The sequence below is a fragment of the Lethenteron reissneri genome, chromosome 6 (genome assembly GCF_015708825.2).
Source record: "Lethenteron reissneri isolate LAM-NWPU_2019-01 chromosome 6, ASM1570882v1, whole genome shotgun sequence".
NCBI lineage: Eukaryota > Metazoa > Chordata > Hyperoartia > Petromyzontiformes > Petromyzontidae > Lethenteron > Lethenteron reissneri.
Window position 1 is genome coordinate 4,370,177 of NC_083784.1, and position 20,151 is coordinate 4,390,327.

The 20,151-nt window shown below is 48.6% G+C and overlaps 1 protein-coding gene across 1 annotated transcript; it reads right to left on the bottom strand.

Moving 5' to 3' along the window:
* Nucleotides 1–1,790: 1,790 nt before the first annotated feature.
* MBTPS2 (membrane bound transcription factor peptidase, site 2) lies at nucleotides 1,791–19,857 on the bottom strand. Its single transcript, XM_061570388.1, has 11 exons — nucleotides 19,473–19,857; nucleotides 16,874–17,019; nucleotides 14,957–15,104; nucleotides 13,827–13,930; nucleotides 11,646–11,773; nucleotides 10,854–10,972; nucleotides 8,820–9,006; nucleotides 7,699–7,808; nucleotides 6,345–6,579; nucleotides 4,303–4,378; nucleotides 1,791–3,618 (listed from the first exon to the last, which is right to left on the bottom strand). Exons 1-11 carry the CDS (start codon nucleotides 19,545–19,547, stop codon nucleotides 3,411–3,413), a joined length of 1,536 nt encoding a protein of 511 aa, XP_061426372.1. The 5' UTR covers nucleotides 19,548–19,857; the 3' UTR covers nucleotides 1,791–3,410.
* Nucleotides 19,858–20,151: the final 294 nt, after the last annotated feature.

The following is a 20,151-nucleotide window of genomic DNA, read 5'->3' on the forward strand; positions in this document are numbered from 1 at the left end:
CGCTCACCAGAAGGGAAGGCAAGCTTGTGTGTTGCTGATGGGATGTATAAGCATAATATGATTATACGATTTAGTATTACGTGGAGAGACGTGTCTTTTGTGGAGATGGATTTTTGTCTGAGTATCTATTTTACGACACTAGACCGTTTGAAAACCAGTGTGAGATATCATAATCGTAATGATCATCATTATCTATCCACTGCTGTGTGAAAGCCTCCCAAAGCTTCCGCCAGCCTTCGACAATCCATCCAGCTTCTGCACGTGGGCCGGCACCGACCAACGATTGGCCAAGCTTCGTGGTCCTCGATATATCAAGATGTTTCCAGCACATCGAATGCGCGTTTATACACGCGGGTAGGAAAATGTTTGCGGCTCGAGAAACCCCCACGCGCGCGAGGAAGGTAAGCACTCTCTCCCCCGTACAGACGGAAAAAGATGGGAGATTAGTTTGCACTTACTGTACTGCCTTATCTGGCGAGTAAGGCTATGGCACCTCAATACACCATCTGTGTGTGATACATCAACCCTCGACATTTCCTCCGCCCGTGCTGGATCACAGTCACGCTGCCTGGGTAATGCCCCACCCAGGTCCACGCACCGTTCTCGACGATCAATGTGACGCATCCGACTTGCAGTGTCACTTGCTGGCACTCACGATGCTGCTAAGCAACGCAATTTTGTGAACAACAAAATAAAACAAAAACAACACTCGGGGTTTGGGTCATCGTGTCCGGACGTCACGGACGCGCTCCCACGTTCACCCTCGGCCGCAACGGATTACCACGGTTGTATTGCCATGTGTGTGCCTTAAGGGCCGTCCATAAATGACGTCACGCGATTTTGGACGATTTTTTTTACCCCCCCCCCCCTTCGTCACACGGCGTCACAAAAAGTCAGACCCCCCCCCCCTCAAATATGACGTCACAAAGCTCTGCCCCCCCCCCCCCCATAAAAAATGCTTGGAATCGCTTTAAACTATTGTCATTGTAGTGCGTATTTAATTTGGCGCTGCACTCTGTTGTAGGAGAAAACATGTATTAAAAAGTCGATTTAATTAAGTAGAACGTGTTGTCTCTATTTAATTAAAGTTGCGCATTTTGATGTGGCGTCACATTTCTCAAACCACCTACCCCTCGGTCACACATCGTTACAAATGTCTGACCCCCCCCCCCCTAGGTGCGTGACGTCATTTATGGACGGCCCCTTACCATGTGTTACCATAAAGGCAGCCAGGGGTGGTGCTGGCCACCCACCCCCTCGTGTGCCGTGCCGGCCTTCATAGGTGCTCGCTAACAGCACTTGACCCAACAGTCTGTTAAAAGCTACATGGGGGATCTTTGTCTTTGTGTTACCATGTGGGGAGCGGTAGTTCAGTGGTTAGCGCGCTGCACTATGAACCAGGCCACCCGCGTTCGATTCCCGCTCACGGCCAACACCATTGCGATTATCTGAACCGGTCATGGGCATCTCCTAGGTCGACTCAGCCTTAAACGAGTACCCGGTGGGATGTGTTAACATCGCCACTGGGAAGACAAAGGCGGTCGGGTGTAGTGTTGGTTACCCACGCCATCGTGTAATGTTCCAGCCTTCATAGGTGCTCGCAAGCAGCACTGTGTTACCATGCATTGTTGTTACCATGCATTGTTGTGTTACCACAAGGGGCAAGCAGAGAGGGCTATTCAGAGCGGTGGTGACCACACAGAAGCCACGTGACCACACAGGAGGCTCGAGCTGATTTCAGATGCAGAGACGCGAGAGGCAACGCAACGCAGCGGGAACCTGGGCCGCAAAACTTTTTGCAAGTTTATTGTCATTGTAAAAAGAAAAAAAATCGTTCCGATTAAAACGACAAATCTGTCAAAGTCACCAGATGTGTTTCCTCTTGGGGGTAAACACGCCTGCGAACCTCCAGCCAGACGCGTCCAGCAAGCGCCAAAAGGTCTTAGCCCGCGTGGCTGCGAGAATCATTCTCCAGCTCGCCGCCGGTGAGCGAGCTGAAACGATCGGGAAAATTGGCACGTCATTCACTTCCGACGCTCGTACACCCACGTAGCAATTTTATTCCGTTTGACCCGCGGTCGGGCGCTGGAGGGGTTTCGTACGGCACGAATTTGTCCAGATCCGTTTACGCGGCCTAACGCGAACAACAACACAAAATTTGATCGTGCGTGGGCCTCGAATAATTGTGGAGGACTAAAACGAACACGCATTTTTTGTCGTCTTTCTGACCAAGGGGAAAGAGAAGACCTTGAGACCAGATGGTGGGGTACGCTTAGGCGGGAACAAGAGCGATCGCCGCGTATCTCCTGTGCCTGCCGCATCTGTGGGATCTGACCAGAGGGCGAGAACGGATTGCCGAGGTGTGGTGGCCATCGGCGGCTGAAGTTCAATAGAGGAGCTGTCTGGGGCTGAGCTCTGAAAAATATTTCCTTGTTCGCCCGTTCAACTCCACCAAAGCCATTCTGTTTTCCCCGGGAGGCAGGCAGGGGGTAGGGGGGGGTGGTGCAGAAAGTGTTCCATGACCATTTAAGCCCTGGGATTTGCATCAACATACTCTTAGTTCTTTCCGTAAAGTCACGTAGGTAAAAAATGAAATTAAAATTTATAAAAATAAAATAAAAAATTAAAATTGCTGACGCAGCAAATCTGGCTGTGACGGTCCCACCTGATGACGGAGACTTGTGTTGCCTCCGAAACGTCGTGATTTTTATTTTTTATTTATTAATTTAAATTTAATTTTTTACCTACGTGACTTTACCGAAAGAACTAAGAGTATGAATCCTTGCATTCACGAAAGCTTCAAATCTAGAATTTGCATCAACAGTTGTGGACACGGCGAGACCTCCCAAGTCTCCGCGCATGTTGGCGCTTCGCAACGCGCTACGGAGAACGCCCGTTGCCTGCAAAACGCCGCTCATCGTACGCCTTGTTATTCCTTGCAAGGCCACACAGTGTTATCGACGCTACCCGTTAAATTTTTTCTTCATTTCGCAACAAGCCATTTTAAATAAAAATAATAAAAATACACGACGGCTCACCTGCGCGCGCAAGCCTGGCGGCACCGGCGGTTGCTGCCACCGCGACTGCTGTGTTTTTATTTGACCAGGTAAGGCCTCACTGAGCTGTGTAGCTCGAGTTCAGAAGCGACCTGGCGATAACAAATGACAGCTCAACGGAGTGGGCTTATCGCGTGGGAATTTACAGCGGCCAAATACTCTCAACACACGTCGAGTCTGCATGTGGATGGGAAAACCAGAGGGAAAAATCCACGTGACCACGGGGAGACAGACACACGGACTCCAAATATACAGCAGCAGGCGTCAGGGTCGGGATCGTACCCACGACCTCCTGTACACCAGGCGAGGCAGTAAACATCTCGCCACCGTGGCGGCGCCGGTGACATCTGCCGGTTACATCTGCCCGGCGACCAACGTCCACATCCCTAGGCAAACGTTGCCTGCCAGCAGAGCGGTGCCACCCAGCAGCACCAAGGAGGCGACGCGTTCGTGCCCCGTCAGCACCAGCTCCAGCAGCGCCGTCAGGATCCACTGTCCGTCGAGGGCGAAGCATGGGACCGAGTTCACCAGCGCCAGCGCTCCCGACAGCGACACCAGGTACCTGGGTGGTGGTGGCGGTAGTAGTAGCAGATAACCGTGTTCATGTATGTATGCTGATACGTTTTTCGCAGCGTACGTAGCCAAACCGTGCGAATCAGGGGTGCCCGGGGGAAGGACAACAAACTAAACACAAAAAGCGGTTCTGAAAAAAATTAGTATTCAATTTAGATTTAACAGTGTATAGCTCCAGTGGCTTCCCGATATCGTAAGAGCGTTCCAGACGGCCGCAGAAGCGCATCTGAAAGTGCGCGATGCGGTGACCGTCTTTGTTCGAAGGTGAGCCGAAATCCGCTGCGAGGATGACCACAGTTTGCGTGATGGTTTATGCTCCTTGACGAAATCAGCAAAGGTATTGTGACTCATTTGTGGGTGGCCGGGTGACACGTGTCAGAGCGCCGGCTGGCACCGCTGACAGCCTGGGTTAGAATCTGGGTTTCAGCCACACAAGCGAGGGTAATAAACCAGGTCCTCGAGTGTAGTAGGCTGATGGTTTAAATCTAGTCTGTCTGGGCATGCAGCCATTTTCACACTCATTCATCTAGCCCCAAACTCACCCGGTCACTTAAAACACACCCACCCACTCACTAATACGCCCACACAACTGCCCACTCGCCCGCACACCCGCCGACTCACCAACTCTCTCACCCACCCGCTCGCTTGGCCACCTAATGTACTGTGAACTTACTTGCAGAAAGTTTCCAGCATGGTAGGCAGGTGTATGGAGAGGAAGGTGAATCTCGGCACGTAGTCGCTCATCGTGACTGGGGGTGGGATGAGACAGAATCTCATTACAAAATAATATCAACAGATTTTACTTAAAAAATAATAGCATCTCACTGGAAGTGCCTCTGTAACATTAATGGCTTATTTCTTTGAGCGAGCGATGCTATTTCGGTAGATGTGCACGTGAATGCACGCGCGTGTGTGAGTGGTGTGTGTGTGCAGCAAGTTGGTACAGTAGGGGGCACAGGTGGTGCATCAGCCAGTCATCTCGGTCATCTCGGTCAGTCAGTCGACCCGTGGCAACTGGGTCTGCCCCGTGACCTCCTGCCAGCGGGCGTTCGACACTTCACGTGGCCTCAAGGTGCACATGGCCTGGCACAAGCGTCATGGTGACGTCACCGCCACTTAGTGGCGAATGGCGGTTGTTGTGTGTGCCTGTGTGTAGAGCAGTCGTGTAACGGTTACCCGCTCTGCGCTACGAACCTGGCGACCCGAGTTCGATTGACGCTCACGGCCATCACCAGTGACGATTATCTGAACCAGTCCTGGGCCTCCCCTAGGTCGACTTAGCCTGAAATGAGTACCTGGTGCGGTGTGTAAGCATCAACACTGGGGAGATAAAGGTGGCCGGGCGTGGTGCTGGCCACCCACCTCATGTGCCGTGCCGACCTTCATAGGTGTTCGCTAACAGCAATTGCTCCTACAGTCTGTTGAGGCTACACGGGGGATCTTTGTCTTTGTGTAGCCGTGGTGTTGGCCACCCCACCCACTCATGTGCAGTGCCGGCCGGCCTTCATATACGCTACTCACTAACAGCAGTTGTCCAACAGTCTGTTAAGGCTACAATGGGGGTATTTGTCTTTGAAACGGTGTATGTGTGTGTATAATGTGATGCATGCGTGTGTAATTGTGCGGTCTGTGTATAATGTATTGTAATTGTGCGTACCTAATCGTGTGCGCGCGTGCCCAATCGTGTATGCGCGAGCATAATTCTGCGTGTAATTGTATCCATTTATGATTGCGCGCACGTTTTGATTTGGCGTGTGTGTAATCGTGAGTCTTTAATATGGCATATGTAACGTCGCGTGTGTGTGTGTGTGACCTCGGTGAGTGCGAGTTGCGTGTGTGTTCAATGTGGTGTGTGCGTGTCATTGTGTGTGTGTATGTACGTAATGGGGAGCGGTAGTGTAGCGGTTAGTGCGCTGCGCTATGAACCCGGTGACACGGGTTCGATTCCCGCTCACGGCCAACACCAGTGACGATTATCTGAACCGGTCCCGGGCCTCCCCTAGGTCGACTCAGCCTCAAATAAGTACCTGGTGCGGTGTGTAAACATTGCCACTGGGGAGACAAAGGCAGTCGGGCGTGGTGCTGGCCACCCACCCCCTCGTGTAACGTTCCAACCTTCAAAGGTGCTCGCTAACAGCACTTGCCCCTACAGTCTGTTAAAGGTTATAAGGGGGATCTTTGTCTGTACGTGAGCAATGCAGTGTGTGTTAATGTGAGGAACGGTAGTGTTAAGGTTAGCGCACCACACTACCACTGCGATGTATTGCGTGCAATACACGACCACGACTGGACATCTGTGAAAAAGAGCATCAAAACGCATCGGATTCCTGCAGTCTAAATAAATACGCCGATTCTAAATATATATAAAATATCCGTAATAGGTGGCCAATATTGGTCGCGAAAGCCTACGACTTGAAAAACGAAAAAGAAAAAAGAAACTCAACATTTTTAGGAACATTATTATCTTTCGATTTAAAGCTTTCGTGACTGCAGGGATTCATCTTCTTGGTTCTTTCGGTAAAGTCACGTAGAATGTCTTCTCGACAGACCTGTTCTCCACCTGAGGACGGCTGCTTGCGTTGTGGCCGAAACGTCGTGAGAATTATTTTATCATGTTTTATTTTTATTATTTTATTATTTCCATTCTACGTGACTTTACCGAAAGAACCAAGAAAACGTTATTATCTGTCGATATTTTGTGTTGGTAAAGCCGACCCGAGTAGAGCGGCTGCAGGGGGTGCCCCACGTAGAGCGTGTGCGGCCGCGGCGCGTGCACCACGCGCAGTAGCCGCGTGCCGTTCCCCAGCGCCGGCCACACGCACAGCGCGCCGGCGTCGCCGCCACCGCCGCCCCCTCCACCGGCCGCCGCTGCTGCCGCTCCCCGGCAATCCGCATTGCTCCCGCACGCCCGGCTCTCGCCCAGAACCCTGCGCACCGGCAGGCACGCATACTGCCCACACGACACGCGCGGGCACGCACAGACGATGACGAGGGGACGGTGATGGTGGTGGTGATGGTGGTGGTGATGATGATGGTGATGATGGTGGTGATGATGGTGGTGATGATGATGGTGATGATGGTGGTGATGGTGGTGGTGATGATGATGGTGATGATGGTGGTGATGGTGGTGGTGGTGATGATGATGGTGATGATGGTGGTGGTGGTGATGGTGGTGATAATGGTGATGATGGTGGTGGTGATGGTGATGATAATGGTGATGGTGGTGATGGTGATGATGGTGATGATGGTGATGGTGATGATGGTGGTGATGGTGATAATGGTGATGATGGTGGTGGTGATGATGGTGATGATGATAATGGTGATGGTGGTGGTGGTGATGGTGATGATGATGGTGGTGGTGGTGATGATAATGGTGATGATGGTGGTGATGATGATAATGGTGATGGTGGTGGTGGTGATAATGATGGTGGTGATGATAATGGTGATGATGGTGGTGATAATGGTGATGATGGTGGTGATGATGATAATGGTGATAATGGTGATGATGGTGGTGATAATGATGGTGGTGATGATAATGGTGATGATGGTGGTGATGATGGTGGTGATAATGGTGATGATGGTGGTGATGATGATAATGGTGATGGTGGTGGTGGTGATAATGGTGATGGTGGTGGTGATAATGGTGATGATAGTAGTGATGATAATGGTGATGGTGGTGGTGATGATAATGGTGATGGTGGTGGTGATGATAATGGTGATGGTGGTGGTGATAATGGTGATGATGGTGGTGATGATGATAATGGTGATGATGGCGATTGAGGTTCTATGATGCTGATAATGGTGATGATGAATATTCCATTCATCGCAATGTTGATGGTCGATCATTGATGATGATCATGCTGATGGTGACGATTATCGTAATAATGATGATGGTGGTGGTGCTGATAATGGTGATGATAGCGATGAAGATGATGATCGTGGTGGTGATGATAATGGTGATGATGAATATTCCATTCATGACGATGTTGACGGTCCATCATTTATGATGATGATGACTGTGCTGATGGTGATGATGATAGTGATGATGAAGATGATGGTGGTGATGTACCTTGGTAGTATAATCCTTCGCGTTGGAAGAGGAGTAGGAGTAGGAGAAGCAGAGGTCAGTCTCGCTGCCGTTCCGACAGCACTCAACGCTCCCGTCGTCCCGGCGGTACACTACGGCACACGGCATCACCGCCGTCATCGTCATCGTCGCCGCACGCGAAATTCCATAAACTTGCACCGCCGCTGAAGCCGAGTCAACGAGTGCCGCCGGGGGTGCCCTGCCAAATGGACGTGTGCAAAAGGAGCTTTGCGGCTCATCGAATTCCTCCAGCCCAAATAAAGATTCTTCGATTTAAAGCTTTCGTGACTGCAGGGATTCATCTTCTTGGTACTTTCGGTAAAGTCACGTAGAAGGGAAATAATAAAATAATGAAAATAAAACATAATAAAATACAATTCTTACGACGTTTCAGCCACAACGCAAGCAGCCGTCCTCAGGTGAAGAACAGGTCTGTCGGACCTGAAGACTGACCTGTTCTTCACCTGAGGACGGCTGCTTGTGTTGTGGGGCGAAACGTCGTGAGAATTGTATTTTATTATGTTATATTTTTATTATTTTATTATTTCCCTTCTACGTGACTTTACCGAAAGAACCAAGAAGATAAAGATTCTTCTTCGGACATGTGTCGAGATGAGATGCGACGCAAGTCGCTCATCGCGTGTGCAGCTTTCTCCGAGTCACCGTGGTGTACAGGGGAGGGAGGCTCTTCCCAAACAAATCACAATGATTATTATCGTTTAACAAGTAGGCTTTCGTGACCAATATTATCCATAATAAAGGCGATTTTTGCTTCATTTAAGACCCAAAACACGAAGACTTCTTCGCAATTTTGGCAAAACCGCCTGATGAAGTTGGTTGTAATCACCAGCCAAATGTCGTACTCAAATGTTAAATGTTGTGGGTTTCCTCTCCGACACAGCGGCGTGCCGAACTCGTAACTAATTGGCACGTTCTGTTTAGTGACAAACCTCACTAATTGGCTGTGTCAGCTCGCGGCGGGTTTAACGACGCATTAATATTTACGCGATCTAACCCCCCCAAAAAAAAAAATGTATCGTGGATATTATCACCATCATGACCATCATCTGTTGCAAAGGCAGTCGCGGTCGTGCCCCCCTCACCGGGTGCGGGCCGCTGCAGCAGCAGAAAGTGCAGGCTGGTGCTCGACAGGCAGAAGCCCCGCGCCGGTCTGGCCGCCTCCTCCACCAGGCAGCCGGCCCAGCGAGCAGCTCCGTCCACACGGCACTCGCCCACCGTCGTGACCACGTCGCCCACGCGCAGGCCCAGCCCGCCGCCCACACCAGAGTCCTGCGCTCGGCGTATCGTGGTGGCGGTGGGGTGGGGGTCAAGAGGACTATTTAAACTAAAAAGTTGTTTTTATTTCGATTTAAAGCTTTCGTGACTGCAGGGATTCATCTTCTTGGTTCTTTCGGTAAAGTCACGTAGAAGGGAAGTAATACAATAGTAAAAATAAAACATAATAAAATATTTTATTATGTCACGTAGAAGGGAAGTAATACAATAGTACAATAGTAAAAATAAAACATAATAAAATATTTTATTATGTTTTATTTTTAATATTTTATTACTTCCCTTCTACGTGACTTTACCGAAAGAACCAAGAAGATAAAAAGTAGTTTTTTTATTTTACCACGTGTAAGGCCCCACTTAGCTATCTTAGCTCTTTTTTCAGAAGCCGCAAATGATAGCTCAACGGAAGTGACTTATCATCACGTGGACATTTATAGCAGCCAAATACTCTAAAACGCGCGTTTTTGATTCTAAATGCGGAGGGAAAAACCGGAGGAGCCGGAGAAAAATCGACGCGACCACGGGGAGAGAGGCGCAAACTCCTAACATGCAGACGTCGGGGTCGGGATCGAACCGACGACCTCCTGTATACCAGGCGAGGTAGCTAACGTCTCGCCACCGTGGCGTCAACCAGGTGATCGGTCGATCAATCGATCTATCTATCGATTTATCTGTCACAACGTTGATGGTGTTCTTTGATATATACTGATAATGATCATCAGTTATTTATCCACAAAAGCCACGTCAAGTCAAAGGACTTTTGTTCAGGAGGGTACTTTCTGAGATGCCCCAGCGTTTAGGAGGGCTTCTCCTTCAAACACAACTCATTATCATTATATTAATTGGCCACGACACATTGTCAAATTGCGTCCAAGATGCCAGACGCTCGTTGTTGCTTGGCGCTCTGTGAAAGTCCGGCTGCGTGACGCCATATCCTCAGGTCACAAACTCTCGCTACGACTTGTGTGAGAGGTGGGGGGGGGGGGGCGTGGGGGCAGTGTGGGGTGGCAGACGGTGACTGTGAGCACTCGTGCGAGGAGCCTAATGAGCAGGTAAGGGCCAACAGCCGACCGAGTGAGAAATCGCACATGCTTACTGTTTAATTATTTAAAACACTCGTCAATGACACTGTGGCCGTCAAGGATAAGTATGTAGCAGGCAATATTTCAGCCAATAGCTTCTTCTTCACAACACGTAGAGAGGCTGGAGAGGCAAAGATGCTGCTTGTAATGACCGGCGTAATGTCCTCACACGATCGTTAAACGTGTGTTGATCGCTCTCCAGCAGCAACAACAGTGGAGCTGCTGCAGCGGTAAAAAAATATTGGCCACGTTTGTTCATCACGTGACAATTTTATTAATTGGTCGTGTCGGGTGGAGGAGGGTGTACGTCACACATTTTAGAAAAAAAAATTACGAATCGGGAATGGATAAGAGTCATGTTTTACTAATCGTCGTTATTAAATCCTTTATATTAAGTTCACTTGCTTGCTTGCTTGCGCGCTTACGACCGTGCAAATCTTTCGGTCGTTTTTTAACCCACTTCCCGTGATCCAATCGAGCTGGCATTTTGCACACAGACTCGTTGTGCGTGACAATTTATTTTCGTGAAATTTTTTTTCCAACATTTTCCACTTTATAGGAATTTTTTTTTCATATTTAATTTAAAATACTAATGTGATAAAAATGAAACTCTTACTCAAGAAAAACAGAAATGAATAATAAAATAATACCGATGCCACGCATATAAAGGATTTATAGTGAAAAACTTTGTTTTTACGGGTTAATTTTTTTTATTATTACAGACGATGAAGTGAAACTTAGGAAGAGACACGGATGACGCACCTCAACCACGGCCGTGACGAGGGCCCCGGCGCCGGTCCGGTAGAACAGCGCCAGTGCCCAGGGCATGAGCAGCAGCGCCAGCGCGGCCACCACCACCAGCACGAAGTTGTGCCAAACACCTGTCACGCAGCACACGTGCGTCACCATCATCACCACCATCGGCCGTGGTCTATCCATCCGCCTCCCGATTTTGTGGCTCCATCTCCATAGTGGGCATCCACTAGCCGTGCCTTGTCCATGTGTGTTACCAACCGGTAAGGTGGTTTAGCGGTAGAGCGAGTGGCTCGCAGTCAAAAGGTCGCGAGTTCAAATCCTAGTTTGGCGGTGTTGACAATTAAATCAGTACCGCTTCATTAAAGTTCCAGCTCAAGACCTTCCTATGGTGGCGAGATGTTAACTCCCCTGGTGTACAGGAGGTCGTGGGTTCAATCCCGACCCTGACTTTTGGAGTTTGCATATTCTCCCCGTGGTCGCGTTGATTTTTCTCCGGGCCCGCCGGTTATTCCCTCCACATTTAGAATCAAAGTGCGTTTAAGAATATTCGGCTTCTCTAAATCCCCACTTCGTTGAGCCATCATTCGTGACAGCCAGGTTGCTGCTGAAAAAGAGCTACGTCGCTCAGTGTGCCATACGTTGTCAAATAAAAAAGGTGAGTTTAGTTTAAAAGTCACGTCACGGACGCATTCTCTCGTTGAACCTCCGCTGCCAAAGTCACATCATGCTAGCCCGCGAGCTTCGATCCAAGCCGGCCCTGGCTCCCGCCGCGTGTCTCGTATCCCGCCGCGCTCGTACCCGCGCAGAATATGCGCAACTGCTGGCTGGGGGAGGCGAGCTGCAGGTGCGGAGTGTGCAGCTCCACGAAGGCTCCGGGGTAGAGGACGAACAGGAAACAGCCAAAGCCGTTGACGCGAACCTGCTCCCTGTGGCAAATACGCGTGGAAGCAGCGCGGCTCTGAGCTCCAATGCGCTCTGATGAAGGGCAACTGCCCGAAACGTCGTACACGCCGCCTTTGAAGGCCGCTCTATTATCGACGGACGCGTCGATGTTTTTTTTTCTCGTGTTTGTCTTTGCTCATGAGCCGCGGTCAACACAGCATATTTACAGCCAATGCTCCTGAAAATGACACACTCCCAGAAGGCCGAGCGGCCGATGGGTTGTGTAAGAAATACTTTTACTTGTTAAGTGGAGGCGCTTGGGTATGTGGAGGTGACGGAATGTCCCTTTATCTATTTTGTTCTCGGGTCATGGTGCGCGTTGTTCGGCACGATGTCCGACGTTTCGCACCACGCGCTGCTGGGAGCTTCTCTACACAACTGTGCTATTGGCGTCACGTCGCAAGATGAAGTGCCCATTCGGATCTTTCACAGGGAAGTGCAGCCTCTCAAATGAAGGGAGCGGTCCACGGAAATGTAATATCGCAGAACGAGTGACCTCTGCGCTATGAGGGCAGCAGCTTCCCACCCGCTCTGGGCACTGAGGTTAATGCTCGGCGGATCACGCCCAAATAAATATTTGTAATTCTCAGAGCTGCAATTCAGCCAAATTCAGGGCAGAACCAAATTTAATGTGACGGACCCTTCTGTGCATTCATCGATGACCATCGCTGGGACCATCAACTCACAACACTTGAGAACCCGGCGTAATCAGAGGTGGCTGCGTGGACTAAAACCCAAGATCTCAGCAGTGCCGGTTGAGTGTATCCGACACGGCGATTATGAACCAGACCCCACGCCCCCCCACTGAGCCACCCAGCCACCTCTACAAGGTTTCACTCTGTTCATTTTTTCCTATCCAATACATTTTAGCCGTCAATGTGGTTTCACTTCAAATATTTACCGTGCGCTCTCAATCAAACATTTATAGAGCAATCCACTAAGGGAATTGAATCCTACGCTTCCACCGATGTCCTGATTTGTACCACGCAGAGGGCAGTTTGGAAATACAAACGGGTGAACAGCTGGTAATTTTTATCTTAAAAATTCAGGGCAGTGTGTGTAGCATCCGTCGCGGATACGGGAACGACAAAATCGGACTCGCGTGCAGGAGCTACCGTAGATTGTCGCTCTGCATGAGAGTCTGAGACGACAATGCATTGTGGGGGGGGGGGGAGGCCCTCATCCAGCAGTGGATAGATAATTGCTGATGATGGTGGCAATGCGGGGAGGGGGGCGGTGACACGGCGCAGTGGAAGCACGTTCGTTGCGGTGGTCCGCGGTTTGAATGCGGCTGCCCGCTCTGGTTATTACTGCGAGTGCATTAACCGTGGGGAATGCGGCATCTGCTTTACAGTCGATGTTAAAGATACTCGTGATGTCCTACGACAGACTAGGCCATTGTGTGCCGGTGTCACAGTGCAATTCGAAGATTTACTCGCACATTGCTCCATTGGGATTGCACGCAGTGGCCACCGTCGCCCCCTACCGGCAGACTAATGCCTGCAGGCAGGCCAGGTGCTGAGTGACCTTGTGTCACACCGACACACAGGCATAAACGCCACTGGCGGTGACCTTTCAAACGTGTGTTTTCAGGTTCATACGTTGTACAGCCGTTTTAATTACGGGAAACAAAATTATAGTCCGTGTGTTTGTGTTTCTCCCTTGCGATAGGACTTTTGCAGGATGAACGTAGAGATGTCTAAGGGCACGGGGTGACCAATAAGGTCTGAATTGGTTTGTAATAAGGTAGAGCACCGATAAGGGGTTTACAGCTGTGGTGATGGTGGTGCACAAACAGCAACAAACTCACCACATTCGTCAATGGCACCGTGGCCTTAAACGTGAAAATATACAACAGACAATGGAGGCGCCTCTATTTATGCATGATGAAGAAGGGCCATTGACTGAAACGTCATCAATTAGATATTCTTCACTTAAAGGCAGTGTTATTGAGAAATGCGTCACGTGTTTTTTTTTTTTTACGTAAAAAATAGAAAAGATGATTGCTATGGCGATGATGAAGGGTGCGCTGGTTACTTGACTGCCGCCACGGCGTGGCCGAATTCGTGCACGACGCCGCTCAGCAGCACGGCGAGGAAGAAGTAAGAGGCTTGAGACAGCGGCAAGTTCACACCTGGTACCTGTCGGGGTACGCAGACGCACGCACGCACACACACACGGGGCGCAATCATTCAACCCTCTGTCAGATCTCACAGTCGATACGTGACCCCCAAGATCTGTCCTGACAGTCTCTCCCACCATTCACCCCTGAAACAGACTCACGTTCATAGAGTCAAACAGTTACCCATATTCCCACACAAAGACCCACAGACACCCATAGACTTACACAGGGACCCACAGGCTTACACAAAGACCCATATACCCAAAGAAGGACCTATATACCCACAAACAGACCCACAGACCCACACAGAAACCTATAATTCTGCCCGCAAAGTATCCCATCAACTGGCCTTAGTGTCAATGTATGTGTAATGACTCCGGACACGAGCTGTAGAGGTTTCTTTTATTGCACGTAATGTGGCTTAGGACCACGTCGTCATGAGATAATGTCGACGTGGAGATCGTATGACTGAGCAGATAGTGATGACGTGAAGACAGCGACGATGGCCCGAGTCCCTTTCGACAGCCCCGAACACCCCTTCTTGCCCTGCTTTTATCCTCGTGGATTCTCTGGGGGAATTTCCCCAACTGTCTATTTTGGACACTCTGGAAAATTTCCCAACCAAAGTCCTCCAGACTTGCTGGCGCCGTGTCTTTGCATCCAGCCTCGCTGACACCCTGTCTTCACATCGAGACTTGCTGACACAGTCTTCACATACGTATGTTGAACTTCTTTCCAACTGTAAGTAGCCTACCGTGGTAATCGGAGGTGGGAGGAAGGGCAACAAACCAAAAGGCTACTTTTCAAAATGAGTTTCTTTTATTCGAAAATGTGAGGTCCCATTCATGATTGATTTTCCAATCTGTTTGGCTATATCAGGTTGTGGAGGGTTTTTACGACACAAATTTGAGCAGACCAATAGGTGGCCTCACCCAACAAAATCCAATCAATTATGAACCATAACGTTGGCTGCGAACGCCTACGTTTCAACAAAAACAGCAACATAAAAGCACGATTGCTACGCGGTTGCTGCGCGGAGACTTACAATGACTTGCAGGACCTGCTGCTGCTGCTGTTGCTGTTGGGCTGGCGCCGGGAAAAGCAGGATCCTCAGCATGCTGGCGAGGTTGCTAGTGAGCAGCACCACGGACAGCACCATCCCGGCCAGCCCAAACACCAGCCCCGCCGTGAACCTAGGCAGCGGGAAGAGGCGTTCGGGCTTTCGGTAGGCGCTTTTTCTCCTTTTAGCCTCAGTCTCAGCCCCGTGGAAAACGGCCTGTGGAACGTGAGTCGAGTCCCAGTCCGTCGGTTGCACTCGGTCGTTCTCCTAAATCTTATCGACTGGAGCGGTCAAAATGCTAAAGTCCGCGCTTCGTTCGTAAATGACTGTGTCAGGGGTGCATCACTTTTCGCCACAATCCCCCAATATCCTGGGATCTCCTTTGCCAGTACTAAAATATGAGAATAGGTTTTCCCCTTTTTTCTGGCAACAAAACAGGTGTTGAGATGTTAAAACACCAAACTGAAACCTTTTACAAGGAACCATGTCTGCATTAACCACAATACTTGTGGTCAGAATGCAAACAAAAAACATACTCTGATAATCTTGGTTCTTTCGGTAAAGTCACGTAGAAGAGAAATAAGAAAATAATAAAAATATAAAACTATACAATTTTCACGACGTTTCGACTGTTGCAGTTGAAACAATAAAATTGTCACGACGTTTCGACTGCAACAGTCGAAACGTCGTGAGAATTGTATTGGTTTATATATTTATTATTTTATTATTTCCCTTCTACATGACTTTACCGAAAGAACCAAGAATATGAATCCCTGTCAGTCACGAAAGCTTTAAATCAAAATTTATACTCTGATAATATATGCATTGTCTTTCAAACTGATTGGTCCACATCAGAGACAGCTTTCTTTTGAGCCTAGTCTCAAAACGGCGTTAGACCAGGGGACGCCAAAAGGCTAGGCTCAAAAGAAAGCCGTCTCTGGTGTGGACCAATCAGTTTCAAAGACAATGCATATATTATGAGAGTATGTTTTTTGTTTACATTCTGACCACAAGTATTGTGGTTAATGCAGACATGATTCCTTGTAAAAGGTTTCAGTTTGGTGTTTTAACATCTTAACACCTGTTTGTTGCCAGAAAAAAGGTGAAAACCTATTTTCAATCCCCCAATATTATCAGGTCGGCGAATCGGCGAACTCGGTCAAGTAATTTATTTTATTTATGTACATATATAGCCAGCAAACCGTCGATGGTCTTCCCCAGTGCACTGCGGCATCTTAATAACATCGCCAAAATGACCTTGCGTCTTCACTCTGACTGGATAAGTTAATCTCGACTTAAATCGGTCACGCTTTGGTCCGTCGTCGCGCTCGATGCTTTTCGTCTGCCCGCCATCACCGCAGACGAACATTTTGCGTCACCAATTTAGTTAACAGAGCCTTGGAAGCAAGGGTTGGTGGATCGTGGAGAGCAGGGGGTGAGGAATGTTTTCTCTATGGGACACTTTTTTTGCCGGTATAAAAATTACGAAAAAATAATAGGCTTTACAATTTCTGGCGATAATACAGACTTCAGATATCACTGCTCATCCCGAGCTATTAATGCCTTGTTATTTGCACTGCCTTTGTGCTGTTTGCCGTTCTTTGGTCTAACACCGGTGGTGAGATAAGGCCATCAAGGAGTCTCACTCCGGTGAAAGCCAATCAGTTCCAAGGGCAATGCACACATTATTATCAAAGTATGTGTGTTTGCATGTTTTCCCACAAGCACGTGTTGCGAATTGATGATTTGTAATAGGTGTCTATTTGGTGTTTGAACATCTCAACACCACCTTTGCCGGAAAGGGTAAAGTCGATTCTTTTTTCATAAGCAATGTTTTCGTTTGACCAGCATGGTGAAGTATGGTCAAACAACCGCCCCCATCACCCCCCCAGATGACCCCACCAGATGTGCAGGAGTCGAGGGCGCCAGTGTCCGGCTCGCAGGAAGGCCCGGTTGAGTATCGTGCTGCTCCAACGCACGTGCCCAGGCGACACGGCCACGCTGTGCGTTGTCATCCAATGCTCGTACCGCGTACCCAGCCAGCTCGCCTGTGCCACGCGCCATGGAGGGATGAGAGCGAGTCTTAAGGACAACATATCTTGTATCGATAAGAAGTTTATTTTAGTCAGTTCGCATAAATATATAAATGTGTCGTTAAACCCGCCGCTACCCGACACAGGCAACGACTAAGGTTTGTCACGTAAACACAACGTGCCAATTCGTCACTAGTACAGCACACCGGTGTGTTGGCGAGTAAACCCACAACATTTACAATTGGAGTACGTTTCGCCAGTAATGACAACTAGCATCGTCAGGCGACAGCCAGGGATGCATTTTACAATCCTTTCGAGCCGCACGTAGCCAACCATGCTCATCGGAGGTGCGGGGGCAGGACAACACATCTTACTTCCCAGTAAACATGGAACGTTGGGCAAACGACGCGCCGACGTTAGCGCAACGTTGCACGTTTTTACTGGGTTATCACAGTCGGTCGGTTGTATCGTGGCATCGTCTGGGGTGGGGGGTGATCCAGTGCTCTTCACTCATTTTCAGAGGGGGGCACTTTTGCCGAGAAGACTTCATCAGTGTGTGCGAGGACCGCCACACATTTGACAGCAGCACGATGATGATGGGGGGGGGGGGTATCTTCACTCTTTGCGTATTGTCGGGGGGCGGCACGCCAGGGGCCGCACTAAAGGCCACCAGGGGCTGCCAGTGGTCCTCGGGCCTTGCAGAGTAGAACACCGGTGTAGCCTGATGCAAATAGGACCGTGGCCTGCCGAGGAAGGGTTTTAGGTGTGTAGGCTTATAAACTTACCAATATCATTAGACCTCCTTTGCCAGTACCAAAATATAATAATAGGGGTTTCCTCTTTTTTTCTGACAACAAAACTGAAACCTTTTTACAAGGATTCATGTCTGCAGTAACCACAATACTTGCAGTCAAAATGCAAAAAAAAACACACTGATAATATATGCATTGTCCTTGAAACTGATTGGTCCACACCAGAGACAGCTTTCTTTTGAGCCTCGTCTCAATTGGTGTTAGACCAGATGACGCCAAAAGGCGTACAGCTCAAAGACAATGCACTATCAAAGCAAATATTATATTTTGGTACTGGCAAAGGAGGTCTAATGATGTAGATGCTTACCCCAAGCCCTCATTAGCTCCCTTCTGTCTCCACATGTCAACGTTTAGACTCATATTTGATCATGAAGTCAGCCGGCAAGGCACCATTGAAGCTAAGGAGTTGTTATTCTTAGGGTTTTTTCGGTAAAGTCACGTAGGTAAAAAATTAAAATTAATAAAAGTAAAATAAAATAAAAATCACGATGTTTCGGAGGCAACACAAGCTTCCGTCTTCAGGTGGAACCGTCACAGCACGACTGCTGCATCAAGCAAGAGTCGTGATTTTTTATTTTATTTTACTTTTAATAATTTAAATTTTAATTTTTTACCTACGTGACTTTACCGAAAAAAACCTAAGAATATGAATCCTTGCAGTCATGAAAGTTTCAAATCCAGAATTAAGGGGTTGTTGCCAGGACGACCACAGCACAAGGCTGTTGATAGTGTGAAAAAAGTGCTTTATAGTTCATCGGATTCCTCCAGGGTAGAGAGATATTCTGATTGTGAGCTCTAGGACATTGCAGGTTGGGAATGTGCCAACGAGAGCAAAGACGCAAATCATTTACAAGAAACGTCAGCACATTGGTTTTATAGACCGCTATAATTCAGAAAGACTTTGTCCAATTGTTTTTTGCTATACACATTGGACATTAACGCTGTCAACAACAAAAACATATCATGGGACCTCCTTTGCCAGTATCAAAATATACTAATAGGGTTTTTCCCCTTTATTTCTGGCAACAAAACCGACACCTTTTGCAAGGAATCATGCTTACATTAACCACAATACTTGCAGTCAAATGCAAACAAAAAACAATACTCAGTCTTTTGTTTGCATTTGACTGCAAGTATTGTGGTTAATATAAGCATGATTCCTTGCAAAAGGTGTCAGTTTTGTTGCCAGAAAAAAAGGGGAAAAACCCTATTAGAACAAAAACATACTTATACAGCCCTGTAGATGGCGACGTTTCGGGCAATAACCCTTGTTCATACCCCCCCCCCCCCCCCATTACGTTGGTGTTATTGACGATTGTGAGGATATTATTGTTCTGTCATTCGACTAAGCAGGCGAAGTCGAGGCCGGTTTCCCTCTGCTCTGGAACTCATCAGCAGAGAAGGGCTCTGTCAAACGCCGTGACGTCACTCACCAACAACAATGACTTACCACCCCCCACCCACCCACCACTTTTCTCTTTTTTTTTACGATCAGTGTAAACAAGAAGATGCTCGGTGTATTCGGCACTTTGCTTCGTTCATCATTTCGTATTTTAAAAAAATTAAATTACAATTTTTTTCAAACTTTGCTTTATTTAAACCCCCACCTATCACTCACTCTCTCGCTCGCTCTCTCTTCTCATCCCTCTCACTCACCCGGATCAACGCGTCCAAGGCAGACACGAGCGCCCAGAATGACAGCAAGACGAGCGCAGAGGTCGCAAAAGCCATCCTTGCCGGGCGCCGTCGCTTCCTTCCCTCTGGATAGCGCCGACCGAGTCCCGACGCGCGACCGACCTCGCCTGGATCTTCAGCCCGAAGCCTCTCGGTTGAAGATCAGCAGGCCGTAGAGGTGCCGGGTCGGGGTCCGGGACGAGACATGTTAAATTCGGGCGCCGCTTGCTGATGTCTGCGCGAAATGATAGAATGATGGGTGTCCGTGCGTTGGTAATTCAGGAAGATGTATTTAATTTGTGCGGTGATGAGAGGACTGGGTAACTTCCCGTATTGTTTAAATAGCGGCGAATGAGCGCGCCGACTGAGCGGGAGACAAGTTAATTTAATAAAAAAAAATAACTTTAGCATTTGACAAATATAGCCAGCGCGTAGTAATAATTTAATCTCCCAGTTTGATATCGATTAAATCGGTTGAATTATCCGAATGTATTTAAGGGCAAAAATATGAAGTGAACGTACACTTTGCGAAGGAGTGACGAGCGAATGTGCGACAGTAAAATGCGCAGCTAGCTTCCCGGATCTCCACTGTAATCTACACGTGCTATTCGCCATGTGCTGTCGATGCGATGAAGGTTCAATTGCTTTGAAGGGGCATTGT

Coding starts and splice junctions, on each gene's coding strand:
- MBTPS2 (XM_061570388.1), bottom strand. CDS start 19,547: ATGGCTTTTGCGACCTCTGCGCTCGTCTTGCTGTCATTCTGGGCGCTC. Junction 9,007..10,853: donor TCGTCACGGCCGTGGTTGAG/GTGCGTCATCCG, acceptor CGCCGAGCGCAG/GACTCTGGTGTGGGCGGCGG. Junction 4,379..6,344: donor CCTGCAGCCGCTCTACTCGG/GTCGGCTTTACC, acceptor TCCCACCCCCAG/TCACGATGAGCGACTACGTG.